Here is a 17,425-nt window from a genome sequence, read left to right as displayed (position 1 = left end):
TTCAAGAGAGTTTGAAAGTTCACCAGCAGGTGTTTTTGGGAGGCATACAACTATTCACAGAGATGGAATAGCAGATTACTATTACAGACTAAAATGATTAGAATAACTAAGACAGCAAATGTCTTTACCAGATCAACAGTTAGCTAAATTAAGATCATACCTCTCTTTTTTTTGTTTTCTATTTAGGAGCAGATCCAACGAGAGTTGGATGCCTGTAAATCAATTACTGCAGCACCTAATGGTTGGGTGCCTGGCCTCTGAAGTGGAATCCAAAACCCTGCTGGGCACTGGACAAGCCTGCTGCTTAGTAGGCACAAACTGTATCAGGAGAATAATCCATGGAGCTACAGGATAGGCAAAAAGAAACCAAACTAACAACAACAAACCCACATATCTGGGTTCCAAACCTCCTTTCCCACAAAAACTTTGCTTTTTGAATCCAGAATAGTGAAAAGAAAACGATCTGGAAAGCAGAGAGCAAAACCTGGGCTACTCAGGAGTGCCAGCCACAGAACTGCAGTCATACTCTCGCTCCGCCGCTCCACTTCTGGAGCCAAACCCTGGGGATCAGATACACATGCTAATTAACAGAGCTCGTTAGGTTACCTTCTATCAGCCGAGCCATGGCAACCTGCCTCACTACTCCTCTCCCGCGCCGTAATTCACACCTGGCTTCCCAACGCAACGTGCGTGCGGCTGTCTTTCAGGCCAGAAGGGCACCTACACAGTCCGTGCACGTTCCCTGCCGGCGCTTCTGGTAAAAAACAAACGATCGAAAAGTTTAAAGTCCTCTCAGAGTTCAAGAGAAGAAGCTCAAAATTGGAGCGAAAGGGAAAAATGTTAAGCACCGAAGTCTTTCTACCAACCCTCGAGCTTTAACGGAGTTTTAGAGAGAGTTCAGGGGAGCGCTTTCAGGCGGCGCGCACCGAGTAACGCTCAGAGGGGAGCGGCAGGGCGGGAACGGAGCCGCCCGCGCAGCTCAGCGCCCGCGCCGCCGCGGGCCGGGAGGGACGCGCCGGGAGAGCCCCGAGGGCCGCGGGCCACGCCGCCTGACGGCGCCTCGCGGACAAAGGGAGCGCCGGGCGCGCCTCGCCTCCCGCAGCCCGCACGCCGCCCCCCGCTCCGCTTTCCCCCTTCCTCTCCTAGCCGGCTCCGGTGGAAGCCGTAGGCCTGCCTCGGCCCTTCTCCTCCCGCCCCCGTTTCCTCCGCCGGACTCGTTCGTGCCTTTTCCGCGGCCCCGCCCGGGCCCGGGTTTCCCCCCGTCCCGCGGGCGCGGGGCAGCGCCGGCAGGGTTAATCCTGAGGAATGCGGCGGGAGGAATGTGCATGCAGATGAGGTGGATGCTAATCTCATGCTAATGAGCGGCGGCCGCAGCTGCCCGGGGCTCAGCCGGGCTCCCCGCGCCCAGACGGCAGCTGGGCTCCGCCGGGAACCCTGACCCGGGCTGCCGCCCGCCCGCTCGCCCGCCCGCGGCAGCCCCGGCACGGTGGGCCGAAAGCCGGCGGCGAAGGAGCGCTCGCCGGGTTGCCGCCAGCGTCGTCCCCCGGCGCCGGGCCGGGCTCGACTGCGAGCCCCCTCCCCGTCTCCCCGGCTCGGGTGGGGGCTTTTCCCGCTTCCCTTCTTTCTTTCCGTCCCTATGGAGCAGCCGCCCTCGCCGGCCGACCATGCCTAGGAAAGCGGGGAATGGGCAGCTCCCCTTACCCGATGGCTGGGAGGAGGCGAGGGATTACGACGGCAAAGTCTTTTACATCGACCACAACACCAAGCAGACCAGCTGGATCGACCCCAGGGACAGGTGGGTGCGAGGCGGGGTGCTGCCGGCCTGCGGCCGCGGACCTCTGCACGAAAGCTGGCCGCGGGCGCCGAGAGCGGCCGGGCCGCCCGACAGGTACGAAAGTTGGCCGCGGGGCCGGCCGCCATCCCGCCCCCGCGCGGCACCCCCGGCCTCCCGCCCGGCCGTCCCAGCCCGAGGAGCGCCGCGCTGCCGGGGAAGCGGCCGCAGGCCTCGCGTGCCAGCTAGGCCTCGGCACGGCTCAGCCCCCCGCTAGCCGCAGCCTCTTCCAGCTCTGAAGGCTGAAACGGGCAAAACTCGCCTCGAAAACGCTCTGGTGAGCGGCGTGGGCGGCTCGCGTGCTGCGAGCGCCTGAGTCGTCGGGGCCGGTCTTCCAGCCGGTCTTCCAGCTGGGGAGGGGCGGCGGCGGTCGGGACGGGCGGCGGGTCCTGCCGCGGTTCTGCCCCGCCAGCCGTGCGGAGAGGAGAGCCGCCCGGGTACCTGCCTCGAGTTCTGGCCGCAGCGCTCCTGGAAAGTAACTGGAAGAGAGAACTTCGTGTACGTGTTGTGTTGATATACACAGTACGGAAATAATGTTAAAAGCGGTCTATTCGAGTTATCAGAAACTTTACAGAAGGCGTTACGAACGCTTGGAACGAGCTGTCCTACATTATAAATGAGAGCCTGGGTTTGTGTTTCTCCGAGCGGTGAGCAGTCCGCTGCCTGCGGCTCGCGGAGGGAGCGGTGACAGGCAGCACGCGCTGTGCAGGCCCGCTCCGCTCTCACACTTGTTGCGGCAGCAAATTCCAGCCGCGGTGAACTTCGTGCCTAACGTGCTTTCAAGTGCAAAGGAATTTAAATGCCTTGTAAATATTAGTGAGGCGGTAAAGTGTACGGGACGGTGTTGTTTATTACACCTGTGATAAATTGGCGTCTTTGACTCATTGATTTTTTTCTTTTTACTGTGGACAATAAAAAAGTTCTCGCTTTCCCGTCTCAAGAAGTAGCGTATTTAAAGAATTACTCGGTGTTAAACTTTGAATTTCTGTTTGCAAAGCAGAGTGTGAGGCGCTGTAATCGAGGTGAAGCAAAAAGCGAAATTTGAGAATGTACTTGTTATAATAGAGCCAGGAATGCACTAATATAGAATTATTTTCTACGGGTTCTCTGGCCCTGAAGAGTTCAAGGGTATGCATACTTGGTGGTAAAGTTTGAGTCTCTGCTGTCATTACTAGACTACGTGGCTGAGTAGCAGTGGTCTGCTTGCCATCCTATAGGTACAGGATAAATATTGTTTCATTAGTGCATTGATTACAGGTGAAGGAGAAATCAAGTCCTCAGATTCGATGGTCTGTCATGAGAACTAAGGAAATGGAGACCTTCTTGAGAGAGCATGGTGTTTGAAATAATTGCTTACCCTTGTCAGTCATGGAAAATAAGCAGAGGGATTTTGTGCTATGGAATTCCTAACTTAGTGTACATTGCTCAATCATGAAGGTTTGAATCGCCTGCGCAGGAGACTGACAAGCCCATTTAATCTGCAGTTTACATTACCTGTATTTACAGTACCTGTATTTACAATCTGTTTGTACTGGTGACCTGGTTTGGAAAAAGAATTGTTTGAAAGTCTTGTGAAGGCTTTGCTTGAGAGTCCTTTGTATTTCCCAGGTATTTAGAAAATGCGCATTCTGAAACCATAGAACATAAGGAGGGCTTGCTGTCAGTAAAACTGAGATGTGATCTTCCAAGTTTGTCAATACAGTAAAATCTGGCTTTGCGTTGGTACTGAAACTTCCCTTAAATTGTCAAAGGAAGGTAATGCATTCTGCAGTAAGACTGAAAACGGTTTCATACTTCAGGGCTTTGATTTTTAGTTCTTTCTGTGGTGAAGATTAAAAACTTAAAAAATTAAAGTACTTGTGGACCTAAAATCCTTCATTGGTAAAGCAAGTGTAGAAGAGGTATGGTTTTATTGATATTTTTTTCTTCTGCTTTTATGGTACAGCATTCCCTGGATATTTGTACATAGAAAAGTTGCGCTTGATGTTTTAAGATACTTTTAAATCCACTTTGATTTAGAAAGTACTAGCCGCCAATATTTGCACTGTAAAACTTCTGCCACGTATCTGTGGGTCAGCAGGTGTATTTGAGAACAACTGGGATTCTCATTGTTACAGGTATGAAATAGTCATGTCTAGAAATAAACTGAAAGAGAAAATACCGTATTCCAAAGCTTATTGGAAAAAGTTGTGGTTTTTTTATTATTTACCCATACTTATTTCATCTGCTTTCTAGACATTCTGACTGTACATGTTACTGTGTGTACGGTTTAGTCTGTTACTATAATGACACCTTTGTGTACAACATGAAGAAAATCTCACATCAGCCTCAACCTTGAGGCTCAGTTTTCATTTTTGCCCTCTTCGTTTCTCTGAGTAACCCCACTGATGTTAGAGAAGCTCACACTTGTGAGGGCAAAAGTGATTTGACGTGTGTGTTTCTAGGAGTGCTGCAGTTTTTAAATGTTCTCCTCTGTTCAATAGTGATTGCTCTCTGCAAACTCTTAGGCTACCATACTGAAGACTGATGGTTGAAATGGGAGGGTACTTGAGGTGTAAGTTTGAGGAAGAGGAGACATAACAGTGAGAACGTGGGAGTTGCAGCAACTTTTTCACTAAGTATATGGATGTTATTGCTTCTCAGGTCTTGGTTTCTGCATAGTAAATAATCTGTGCTCCACTACTCACCGTCGCTGACATAAAATACGTAGCTATATTGATATCTTTTCTAAAATGAATACCACATCACAAATTCTGCAGATGCAACTGGTCTTTGTTTAAATGCTTGTTTGCACTTACGTTGGAGTGTCAAGGAATGGGCTGCTATGGAAAAAAAAGCCAACATTTTCTGTCTCCACTTCTCTTTCCACTGGGAAGGAATGGCTTCCAATACATGGATGTATTTAAAATCATTCACAGTATGCTTGTCTGAGAATGTTTCTGAGGGATCCACTAACTCCGTAGCCAAGGCAATGTATGAGAAACATGGACGAGCAGAAACCAGAGCTTTGCTGCTTGTAGACTGAAAGAGCTTTCTTAGTGCTGACATGGACAGGTTATGAAGTTTCCATTGCTGCTTTCATCTTCTGGGGAGTTGAAAACTCTACCATTTCTGTCATGGGTTTCAGTTACTGGGGTGGGAGTTGCCCGTCCAAATTAGAGCTTCAGTAGTTGCCTACTACTACTACAGCAGTTAAATGTTGGGTTCCTTTCCCTTAGAGAAGAAGGACACTTTGTTACTTCGTGTCTCAGTGGAGCTTGCTTCCTCCTGTCTGGTGAGCATCAGAAGCTGTGAGAAGGGACGGTGCTGAAATCACTTGAGCAAGGATGGATCTTTATTCTGTTTTGAGTGCAAATCTTAACACTGCTGATGTAAGGTACAACTGGGGTGTCCCACTTGTGCAGCTGTGTGGTGGGATCAGACAGTCTCTTTTTTCCCTCATTTGTAATTTCCAGTGTCTTTTTCTGCCTTGTTTCAGCCTGTGGTATCATCTGCCTAACTCCGCGTAGCTTGTTCATGTCTGCTTGTCTGTCCAGGAATGTGCATACCCCATGTGAAACCTGGTATCTCATTCTAGTTTCAGTGACAGGTTGGGAACTGCTTTTATTTAATTGATGTCTATTTATTCAAAATAAAACCCGTGATGCAAGTTCTGAACTCGCAATGAGAGACTAGCTGTGTCTGAACTTCTGACACCCCTGTTTGTTTATCCAGTGTAAAGCACAATTCCAATATTGCTGTGCTGGCGTAGCTGCGATAGCATCAGACAGCGTTGAACTACGTAGTGGTTGGTATGTGGGCTTTTTAACCAGTCTGCCAATTGCCTGGGGCTACGTGTTGTTGATTTTAGCATTAGTGAAAATGGTGCGGTAACTCCTTTAACACTTCTTTATTTCTCTGGAAGTGATAGGGCTGCTCCATATCTTTCATTTCAGAGCACGTAAAGTTAACAAGTCAGGAAATGCTGCAGATATTTGCTTATGTGTGCAAAGTATGTACCGCTGCTAGAGCCAAGGACTGTGACCTGTTACGTAAAATGGGGCAAGTGGTCTAGACTGTGGTTTACCCAGACCCACGTCTGTAGTGCTTGCCTACTACAGCTATTTCGATTACAACCTATCTTGACTTAGGGGATAATATTACGGTAGTTCTCATGCACAATGTAAGACATAGCTAATGAGAAATTGTACACAAGGAGGAAAATACGCTCTCAAATGGAGCTGAGCTGATTACTAGAGATGTTTTCCTCTTACAGTGTGGTTAAACAAAGGAGCCCTTCAGAGCTGCCTTATTTTTTTCAGAGAAAGGAAAATGACTTTCCTTCACAGCCATTACTTCAAAGTAAGTTTTCATTGTAAGGACAGAGGTCTGTATGGTGACCGAATAGGACAAATTGCCTACAACTTCAAGTATTTGTTCAGGTTATGTTAGTTCTTGTCTTATTCCAGTTGAATAACTTGTGTTCAAGCCTTTGGTGAAAATTCATTGCTTAGGCATGTTATTAAGGTTATAATTACGAGTAAGAAAAGAGGATTCCCTATTTTCATTTACTAAAATTTATAATGAATGGTGACAAACTGAATTTCATTAGGTGGGTTTCGTTGTTGTTGACTCTTTTAAATCTGGAAATTGTTACAGATATTTGTGATTTCATAATTTTTATATGATACACGTGACTAAAAATCGGAAGAATATTCATGCAAGTAATAGAAGACCAGCACATGGCAGCACTGCCATGGTGACACATCTTCAGACAGAAGTAAATGGAAACAATGCTGAGATTCTAGAACTGCTAAGCTGGGTCATGTAAGTCTTTATTAGAGCAGCCTGCATAAGAAGTGCAAAAATTTGCAGAGGGGTAATGCATTCCTCTGTCCGGACTGTTGTGATTCTGTTCACTTGCCCCTGCCTTGCCAACCAGTAGTAAACTTAGGGGATAAACAGTAAATTTGGAGATGATTAGGCTGAAATGAAACCCCTGCTTTTACAGAGTTATTTCCAGCAGGATCAGTGTTATGTTTCACTGAAGGGACACGGGTGCTGCTGTGAGGAAGGAGACAGGCCCAGAGATGGGGCAGAAGGGGAAAGCACTCCTGCGGAGATGAAAAAGCAGGTAGATCAACTTCATCAGCCATGGAACTGTGTTCATAACGTCCACTTCTTTGCTGAGTTTCTCCATTGGTTTCAGTGTGTGTTTGTGTTCACCTTTGCTTTGCTGTGAAGCAGCAATACACCCATCACAGGTGTGTTGATCCTAAGTATCTTTTCAGCTAGTAAGAATTTTTTTTTATGATATTACAAACTTCCTATTGACTGTGTCAGTGTTTGTTACTGTGAGACTCTAGAAGCCAAGATAAATTGTCACTGCATGGTTCCAGAATTAGATTCTGTTTTGTGCCTCTGTTGACAACGTGCTTATGAATGGTTGATTTTTACCGTGTGTGAAAGCAGATTAGAAATTCTAATTTTACTACGTTTTATTTTAATTACTTATAAAATTTGTTTTAAACTCAAATGTGAAGCATCTCACCCTTCAAGCAGTGTCTTGCAGTAAAAATAGGCAGGCAAAATGATGATATTACTCTAGGCTTTGAGTGTTTTATTGTGTGAAGCAAGTGGGAGCCGCTCATTTTCATTGATGCGTTTGAGAGAGTTGTCTGTGGACAAATTGACTTGTCCTTCTTTTGGAAGAAGCAGCTGTGGGCTGAAAATTGGACTGATAGAGAAATTATGGTTTTCCTTTTGTTGTTTTTTTTTTTTTTTTTGCATGGTTTTTCTTTTTTATGCTTTTGTTTTATTTTATTTGAAGTAGCACTTCTTTGAGCTTTGCTCAATTCTTTTCCAGTGAAATTTTCCTGTATTAAACAATCATTAATGGTGAAGTTCCTACCTGATGAAGTCAATCCCCAGCTCTTGATTTTTAAAAGGATAACAAAGAGCTTCTTGAGGGACAGTTGTTTTGATTGCTTATGGTTCTGTGCTAGAGGCAGTATGTGAGTGATATGAACATATTCTGCCAACTGAGTCATTTGCATCTCATAGAACAAAATCAGGTGCTATTCTTTGAACTTGAATCTGTTTGTACTTGAAGAAAGGCAACTTTATATCATCAACTTTGAATACTTATCGTATTCAAAGTAATTGTTTGTATATGTAAAAAGATATATTGTCTTGGGAAAGTCAACTCCTGTTGTGTGAACTTACCACTGTTCAGTACCACAGGTTGGACCTGCTTTGGTGTATCTGTGCTGTTTTTCTCAACTCATTAAATCCAACTTCAGTCTTCATTTGAAAAGCAGAACTATACTGGGATGTCTTCCATGGTGTATGGGAAGTGCTGAGTCACGGCCTGAACCTCTGATGGATCACCTGAGGCGAGCCATGAGTCAGCCAGAGGAGCACAGCTGAAGGCAATTCACCTGTGCTGCTGGAAGGGGTGGAGCCTGGCTGCACCCCTCCTAGACCTATTTAAGAGCTGGCTGCCAGTGGGGAAGGATCTCTTCTGGAGAGCTGCTCTGCTGGTGTTTTGTGAGTGAGTCCAGGATAGGGGTAAGCTTTCTATTGATTCTCTTTTGTTATCATAGTCTGCTTTGCCTAACTCTCTTGTTTATTTTGTGATTATAACATCCTAATATTCATTGATTATACACGTGGTATGCAATTTGTTCTTGTAATCAAGATTTTAAGGTCTAGATATGTCAAACTTGTTTTTACTTTTAACATAGGGGAAAAGATTTAGAAGAATCTGTATTTTCAACTAAGGTCCTGCTGGGACATTCCCTGTTGTGTATTAGCTACTTTCTCATGTTGTTAATTAAGGAAGAGTACTTGACATACCTCTTGTTTCTTTTGAAAGTATATTCAAGTGTTAAACTGTACTCTCCACCAGATGAGCATATTGAATGGCCTGCAGCTATGGCTGGTGAAGAATTATTACTGATTCAGTGCCACGCCCTTTAGTCTGAAGAGCTTGTCTCCATTAGGTGCCTGAGAACGTTTGGCAGGGCTGCAGGTATCCCTAATCATACGACAGATGGACTTCTGATATTCTGCAGGTGGTGCATGAGGACACGATGAGTGGCACCTGCCTTTTAGCCACGTGACAGATCTGTGTCTTGGTCACACCTTGTTATGGAGCGGGATTTGACCAGAACACTGGTGTTCTCCGTCCTGCGGCTCTGTGGCAGTAGTTTTATTTTGATCGTGCTGTGGAGGAGCACTTGCTATGGAGAAGGGGTTTTAGTGAAGTAAGGCTGGAGTAGCTGGGGGCTGAGCAAGAGAGGGAATGTTTGAGAGTTTGGGTTTGGTTTGAAAGGACAGCAGGAGTGGGAGATGTAATGGAATTTAATGGATGTTACATCCCTGAAGCTGTCGGGGATTACTGTTGCTTGTAAAGCCTCTTCAACCTTTATTGTCTTCTGCGTTCTCGTCAGAGATGCACGTGATACAAATCCTGTTGTGAATTAAACAGCATTCCTATAGGCAGTCTGTCATACAAGTGTGCACCTACTTTTCTTATCAAATGTGTGCTGTCTGTCCGTTGGGATTTGATTTCAATTAAAACATTTTGACTGCCTTGAATTACACTGTGTGTGTTCACTTTCAGGTTGTTATGTATACGTGCTTCCTTGGCACAGCACTGAAGTGTGTCATGTACGTGTGTGTTTTCTGTACTGAGTGATTGTGGTTGACTTTACATTCTCAGTTGTGGACAGTTTTAATATTTGCAGTGTGACTTCAATGTGTTCTTTTGTTGTTGTTGTTTGAAAGTTGTAGTAGAAATTGCAAAGACTTGCACTCTTCTTCCACTTTCCTTTTTGTTTTTCTTCTTCTAGTTTGGATACAATTACATAGTGGTGAGAGATTGTAGTTGGAAGTGCTGTGGCCTTCTCTCAAATAAATAAGCAAAATAAGCTGTGATGTGAGTTTAAAGCATGCAGCTAGTCAGTACTACATTCCAGAGTGCACAGTGATAAACTGCCAAAACTGGAATTGGAATGTCCACAGGGTTGGAGAGAGGAAAAAAACCAGAATCCTGCTCCAATGCTGCAACCTCTGAAGGTCTCGCATGAATTTTGTTCCTTTTGTTCCAAAGTAAAAAATGAAGTAAAATAAATCATCGTGTTCCTTTTTTGTTGGGGTTGGAATGTAGATCTTCAGAGAAGCAATGGATTCTGCTGTGTTGCAATGAGTGTTCCTATATGGTAGAAGTCTGGCTGAAGTTTTTCCTATTTCCCATTTTCTTTAGCAGTCGTCAGCTTTGTTCTGTGCAGAGCTTGCAGGCCGAGGTGGTGCTCTGGTGGGTTGCTGCATCAGGAAGGATTGTTGGCAATAGAAGGATTGCAGATGGAATGTACATTTTCCTGAAACATCAAGTAGTAAATGATTGTTCATAAGAGTATGCAATCCAAGATAGCAATCTGGCAAGGAGTAGAGACCTTTCTCCATCCTGTTGTGAATGTTGCAATGTTTGAAGTGAACTGCTGATACATTTACAATCATTCTGGTAACTTTTAGAATGCTATGGGTGTGAATAATCATCTGAGTCCTCTACAGGACATTCCTGAAATAGCATTCAAATGACCAGAGAAATTATGGGATGCAGCAAAACACGCAAACACTGTATGCCTTCTAGTCAGGCTCTTGCTGTCAGTGCTTCGATGCTGCACTAAGTAAGGCTTAATATGTGGGAACTTAGGTGTTATAAACATGTTTTCTTCAAGTTTCTGAGCTTCAGATGTTCTTTTGTTGTTTGTTTGCTTTTCCTGGTAGCTATAATCCCCCCCAGGCTTTATTTTTATATCTTCTTCTCTTTCAGAGGAAGACTTCACTGATCTAAAGTTTGAAGTTCATTGAGGAATTGTTCTTAATTAGTCAAACTACTGTGTTAGCTTGTTTAATGAGATGACAATCTAGAAGGTGAATCTCTCGAAGCAAATTATTGTGGTGACATAGATTAGGCTTTTTGGTTTTTGCTTACGTTCCTGCTTGCTATTCTTGTTCTGCCTCACTTGCTCCCACTGCTTACAATGATGTAAAATGAGCCTTGGAGTTCTGTGCCATTGCAGGTCATTGGTTTGCATTCAGGACCTGTCTGGCCCATTTGCTCAGAATCCATGAAACTTTATTTTTCCAGGCAGGGTTTTGGCAAGAAAAATAAATTTTGAGGGCAAATGTAGAAGAGTGAAGGGTTTGGGGTTTTTTTTTTGGTACTGGAATGGGAATTAATAGGGGCAGTGGGAAGCTGCCCATGATGTGCTGCAGTATCATGATGTTTGCTCCATCACTGCAGCAGTGGCCACAAAACAATGTAAGTTTGATTTTACTCGACCTGACAATCCTACGTGCAAAGGTGCAGAAGTTAGAGGTCTTTCTCATTTTGAAGACTGTGTGCTGCATAATACTGAAGTAGATCTGATGCTCAGCAGATAGGATATAATTTGAATTTTAGAATTTAATGGGGAAAATGTATATTACATCTAGTGACTGGTTTACTAAAGGTACATGAGGGCTGCATTATTTGCAGTGTAATCTTGACGTTAGTCCTGCTGTACATACTAAAAGCATCCAGTCGCCATTTTTGTCTGTTCCTTCAAATGTCACTTTGGAAGGGACGACTTGTTAAAGTTTGTTCCAGAAGGCATTTTCTGAGATAGGGATGATTGAAAACAACTCTCCTGAATGGCACCTTGCTGTACTTCACAGATCATAACAGCTTTTATGCGGCGCTGTGATTGTTTTTTAAATTACTACCTGTGGTTGAATACTTGAAAGAACTGCCCTGCTGGTTGCATATTTGGTTTGACTGGGGGCTATCTTGGGGTTGCCTTTAAATTACGTGGGGTTCTTGATGATCCTAGCATTTTCTAATCTTCAGCTGCATGGTTTTTTTTCCACCTATTCTTACAAGTCTAGGAAAAATAATAATTCTTTTCAATTTCAATTAAAAAAAAAAAAATCATTTCTAGCTAATGCATACAGAGATGATTCTTTCAAAAATGATGAAGATGCTGTTTGTTTTGCATTAGTCTTCCACCTGAAGCCATAAACTATGTAATGGATGATTATTTTACTAATAGATGCCGATTGATTAGAAACTGTTTAATTTACAAAAGATGCATTTGTCACAGGGGAAGCTCCAAGTGACATCTGTAAGAGTGGTGTACAAAAGCAATGCTGTTTTAATACTTTATTAAAATATCAACATGGCAGTAATGTGCTACATGTTTTTCAGGGGTGGATGTTTCGTTGGACTGTCACTGAAATGACAGGCAGAAGAAAAGAGAAGAAATGAATGTCATCAGACAGCAACAGTTGAAGTTAGTTGAAACATTTTGAATAAACAGGGTTTTTTAATATATTTAAGAACCTGAAGTGTTGATAAGTCTGTGTAGAATGTTCCAGCCTTTCTGACAGCAGGTTTTGTGAGGGAGCTGTTTTGAGAGTGGGAAAGACTGGGAAGGTTTTATCACTTGTTAGTCAGGGCACAGGTCTGGAATGTGAAAGAATCAGACTGCAGTCCCTGTCCCAATGGAGAATGGTGAGGTGCTATTGGAAAGCCAGCTCTCTAGGATGCAGGAGCTGCTGCAGGTAGTGAGCAGCCAGGCCTGGTTCCACAGCTGCTGCAACCTGAAGCAACAGGGAAAAGGAAATGCAGGTTTCATTTCTGAAAGTGGAACATTCTGACTTTTTTTTTTTTTTTGGAGGGGAAAAACAAGCAAAGGAATAAAAGAAACAATGCTGTAAAAACTCCTGTGAAGTGTAGTTGTTGTCCTCTAGATATCATTGAGGTGTGCCTATCACTAGAAATATTTAACCAAAGACAATTCGTAATCTCCATAAATTCCTCTCAGATTTTTATCAACAGCCATTTCCAGCTTCAGTTGCTGTGCCCTGTGTGCCCTCTGTTTCTCGTGTATGATTTTTTTTGTTGTTGTTTAGAACATAGCTCAAGTGAATAAGCAGCAGATAGGAGTGTGATGGAAATCCACTCAGATACATTGCTCCATCTATAGGAGCAGTGTGGGATAAATAAAGGAGAGATGAGGGTGATGGCTGCAGCAGAGTGCGACGTTTCTCATGTGCTGAAGTCCCCCATACATCTGAGCTTGTTGGCAGCTTAGCAGCACACCTTGGGTTGTAGCGGCTGGCAGAAGGAGCATGATTTGCTCTGTGCAGCCCTTGTTTGGGCTGCTCCGTGGGCCAAGCACGTAGGGATAGCCAGGCCTTCCTTCTGCTGATCTCTGAAAACTGAGTTCAGATGATTCTAGCTGTGTTTTATCTACCTTTGACCTTGGAAATTGCTTTTCCCCTTCTGTTTTCTCTTTCTAAGGCATTATAGCAGCTGGAGGAAGCAAGGCATAAGGAAACAAAGATGTGAAGGTCAGTGTTGGGGTGTTTCAGCCCTTGTATTGTCTTAGCAGGGAGTTTGGTCTCTTATGGCACGCTGCAGACATCCCCCATACCTCAATAGAGGGATTTCTCTGACCCTTCTCTGTCTCATTCTATATGTGGCAACTGCCATGCTCTATGTGCTCTACAGTGTCTCAGCTGCCAAGGAGACTTACCCATCTTTCTGCCTAAAGTGACTTTCCCAGGAACGTTCCACCCCATGGGTCATTTTGCCTGTGTCCTTACTGCTGCAGCGATTACCAGGCTGCAGAACCCATTCCTGGCCACCCATAAAGGACTTTGATTATAGACTAAGCATGGTGTATGGCAGTGCTGTAGAGTTCTTTGGGTGTTAATTAAACTTCCTAGTCAGGTTGGCAAAGGGAAAAGATGATGTCTCCCTGAAGACCAGTGAAAGGATCACAAAATGGTCTAGCCTGCTTTCTTCAGCCGGCACAGTGGACTGCCATGCTCCATCAACTGGACTAATTCCTCAGCTGCCAGCAAGGGTCACCAAGCGCTGCTGCCTCCTTATGTATCTCCCAGTGGTTGGTTTCAGAGGGACAACAGAAAGCAATCCAGGCCTGGAAAACAAGAAACTAAACTCTGTTCCTTTGTAAACCCTGTTTATCTCTGATGTGTAAGGGCATGCTTTTCTTCTGCAGGCTCTCATCAAATGAAGTCAGGTGTCACCACTGAAAGCCAAACATGTTTTGTGAAGGCTTTTGAAAGCAGAAATCACTTCTGGGTGGAAGTCTTGTTTGTATTGTTTCAAAAATGCTGGTAATGATTGAAATGTCCTAATTTTAAGAAACAAGCAGGACTATTAGTCCACTGCTTGTGGATGTCGCTATTTTATTAAAGCGGTGTTGCTATGTGTAGAAGTTATTTGAGCAGAATAATAAACCCTGTAACAATCTAATTATGGTAAAGGAAAGTGATAGAACTACTGATAGTGATGGAAAAAGTAGTGAGGTGGAGGAGAAAAATGTGGTTCAAAAAATGAAGTACTTTTTCTACCTTTGGCATGAAGCAGCGATATCGGCAATAAGGACGGAGCTCAGACCCTCTCACCCAGATTTCCACAAAGAGCACCTTTTCCCAGTATTTGACTAGTGTAAAAACTAATGAAACATAGGAATTGGATTGGAAAGGATAAAATTAACATGTACTGAAAGCAACAGAAGAGCTATGCAGGTTGCCATTAGGAAATAATTTAAGTACATTATTCTTTTGCAGAAGCCTCTTTACTGCTTTTGCCTATGAAAGTTCAGTTCTTCAGCATGGCATAACAGGAGATGCTTAGTGTACTGACAGCTGAAGGCATGAAATGATAGTCACACAAACACACTGAAATGTTTGGAAGAAAATGCAAAAGGAATGGATTTTTCATTAAGAAAGCATGCAGCACTGATGATTCCTCTACCGCCTGCCATTTCTAAGACTTGACAGAAGATCAAATCTCTCACTTTGTCTGATTTAAATCAATCATTGTTCTGTCCGGCAGAATTCCAAGCCCGCATTTAAAAGCTCTTTTGAGAATTATCCTTTCCCCACCCTAAGTTATATCTGCCAGATCAGGAAATTCCAGCTTCTTCTCTGAAACTTACTATGGAGTCCCCAGAGTCTGAATTGCAGAAAGCAGATTTTTTTGCTGGACTGTGAATAATCACGATCCTCTTTTTCTTCCCTAACCTTTTCAAATGCTTTCTAAAGCACAGCTTTAGCCATGCTCAGTGCTTGCACATATTCTGTAAAAGAATTGCATTTAGTGTTGTGAGTTTGGAAATCTGTCCTTGTTAGGTCAAAGTCCGTGCTTGTACACATCTCTCTGTTAATTTTCCTTGTATTTGCTTTAATTGCTTTACTTAATACACTGTAGAGTGTTGAAATATCTAATGGCATATTCAACGGGTTAAAAGTTTGACTCCTATTTCATTACAGTGCCTCCATTTTTTTTTTTAAGCTTTCCAGTACTTGTAGAAATTGGCTGATGTAGGAGAATCAGAAGTCTAGCCTCCAAGCAGATACATTTTGTTTTAAAAACTTGAATGATACATGAGGTAATTTCCCAAAGGACCCTGAGGATATCACGTAGAATGGGAGGAAAAATAGTATCTCTGAGTATTAATATTTATGTTAAAGATTTTTCACAAAAGCAACTGATGTAGATTGATTTATGAGAGATCATATGAGACTTTCATTGAAAAGTTTAAAGAGATGACACGAGTAATTGGATAGTGGAGATTTGTATCTGGGCTACCTCTTAAGAGCAATCTTCCCCATTCAGTTTAAGGGAATAATAAATGGCAAATGGAGATGTAATGCTTATCCTGGCATGGGGCGACTGCGTACTTCCAGTGAGTGAGCTGATGTTGAGGGCTTTCATTACTCACGCTGTGTAAAAACTTAACATTTAGCGAAATACTTAAGTGATTTTTATGAAGTAATCATTTAAAAATACGGTGTGTAAGAAATACCAGAAGCCTGTGAAATTGCAGCTTTCTAGTCAGCTGGATTTATTGTAACACTGCTTATATGGCAACTTGCCTCTCCCAGTACAGAAGATATATACAACGTGAGAGATTACCGTTTAATCAACTGTTTATGCTTAGGTGCTGTTTTCCTATGGAAGTGCCACTGCTCAGTATTTAAGAGAGTACTATAGCTTTTGATATCATTAGCAATTTTTTCAATCTCTCCTTACTCTCTGGAGCAGTTCCTCATTAAGGAACCAGTTTTGACTTAAAAACAATAATAATAATCAGAGTGGTAGAAGTAAAGCCTCTCACAGAAGAATATAATCTTGAGGTTTGGTTTTGGCAAACTTAGAGAAAGTCAGGTAAGTGTAATCACATCCATGGTTTGATTCTGTCCTTTGTGAAGGCCATGGCAAGGCATAAAAAACCACATGCTGTAATTAAACACCTATCCAATTTTACATGCTTAATCTTACCTTTTTTAATAGCCTGTTCTTATGGAGTAGTAGTACTAGCAGTCATGTGTATTACAGTATTGCAGGCAATCCCCATGAAGGACCAGAATTCAGTGTTTGCTGGATACTCTGAACAAGCCTTGAGACAACCTGAGTTGGGACTGTGGTGGGCAGTGGTTCCACCCTTTCTCTTGTGCTGGCACTTGTAGCAGTACTGAACTGCGTGGCAGCTAGGATGGTATGAAAATGAATCATACAGCCTCTCCACTCCTAGTTTATTTCTTCAATCTGCCTTATTCCAGGGTCACCAGGATTCAGGACTGAGTCTTTATCCCTGCTAAATTTCTTAAGGTTCCTGTCGGCCCATTCCTTTTCAGTGGTGGTTGTGTCATTGGCACTGTTGGTTGTTTGTTATCCCTGGTTTGAGTTCAACTGCAAGTCTGATGAGATTGCACTGATGCATCTTCCATATCATTGATCCAGATGTTGAACAGATCAGGTCCCTGCAATAATTTGTTGAGACTTCCATGGAATGGTAGCTCAAAAGAAGACAGGCCTGGACTGTAGGCTGCTAGTACAAGGCTGGGGCAGATAGAACTGGTGCTGTGTCATAAAGGGATGACTAGCTATGAGTACTTGCTTTCAGTGGTGCCTATTGCTGTGAGCTTTGTAGCAGCAATGCACTGCTGAATTTGCTTGTACCTCTTGACCAGCATAGTCTTAAATTTTTAATGAAGCTTGAGACTGACCACACTACTTGCTACAAATGGGATTAATACAAACCTAAGAAACGCCAATTTCAAGCAATATGTATTTAAAAAAAAAATTTGTGTGATTAACAGAAACAAAAAAAAGCAAAAAAGACTAAGGGGAAAAAATCCTAATGGCTTATTATAAAATACTGAATACTAGATGTTGGTTAAATATGAATGCATTAAGGGGACTTAAAAGATACTTTGCTTATGAGTTTGCAGTTTCTCTGTCATGTCTGCAGTTAAGCAGATTTAGGAATCCTTTCTAACATGGGTCCAGTTTAAAGCGTGTGCACAAGGCCCTAGTATTTTTTTTTATCTTTCCTCTTCCCATTGGGAAGCATTCTTCTCTCTATCATCATTGTAAATTAACCCTGTTTTATGCTCCTTTATGATGCTAAAGGCTGAGGGTTGTACCACTGTTAAGCTATGCTGCTAGTTTAGTAGCTTTATTTGGTCAGTAATTAAATTTTTAAATTTTGTAATAATATAAAGGTCAGAACTTCTGTGTAAGTT

The 17,425-nt window shown here is 43.2% G+C and overlaps 1 protein-coding gene across 1 annotated transcript in view; it reads left to right on the top strand.

The window, feature by feature from the left end:
• Positions 1-1,664: 1,664 nt before the first annotated feature.
• WWC2 (WW and C2 domain containing 2) overlaps positions 1,665-17,425 on the top strand; it is a gene marked incomplete at both ends in the record, with an annotated part of 84,090 nt that continues 68,329 nt past the window's right edge. Inside the window, one exon of the mRNA XM_079534902.1 lies at positions 1,665-1,795. Within this exon, the coding sequence (XP_079391028.1) occupies positions 1,665-1,795 (131 nt within the window). The remainder of the gene's footprint in view (positions 1,796-17,425) is intronic.

This window comes from Tetrao urogallus (genome assembly GCF_951394365.1).
Source record: "Tetrao urogallus genome assembly, chromosome: 4".
Classification (NCBI taxonomy): domain Eukaryota; kingdom Metazoa; phylum Chordata; class Aves; order Galliformes; family Phasianidae; genus Tetrao; species Tetrao urogallus.
Note: the sequence above shows the minus strand (reverse complement) of the source record. Positions and strands in the feature narration are given on the sequence as shown.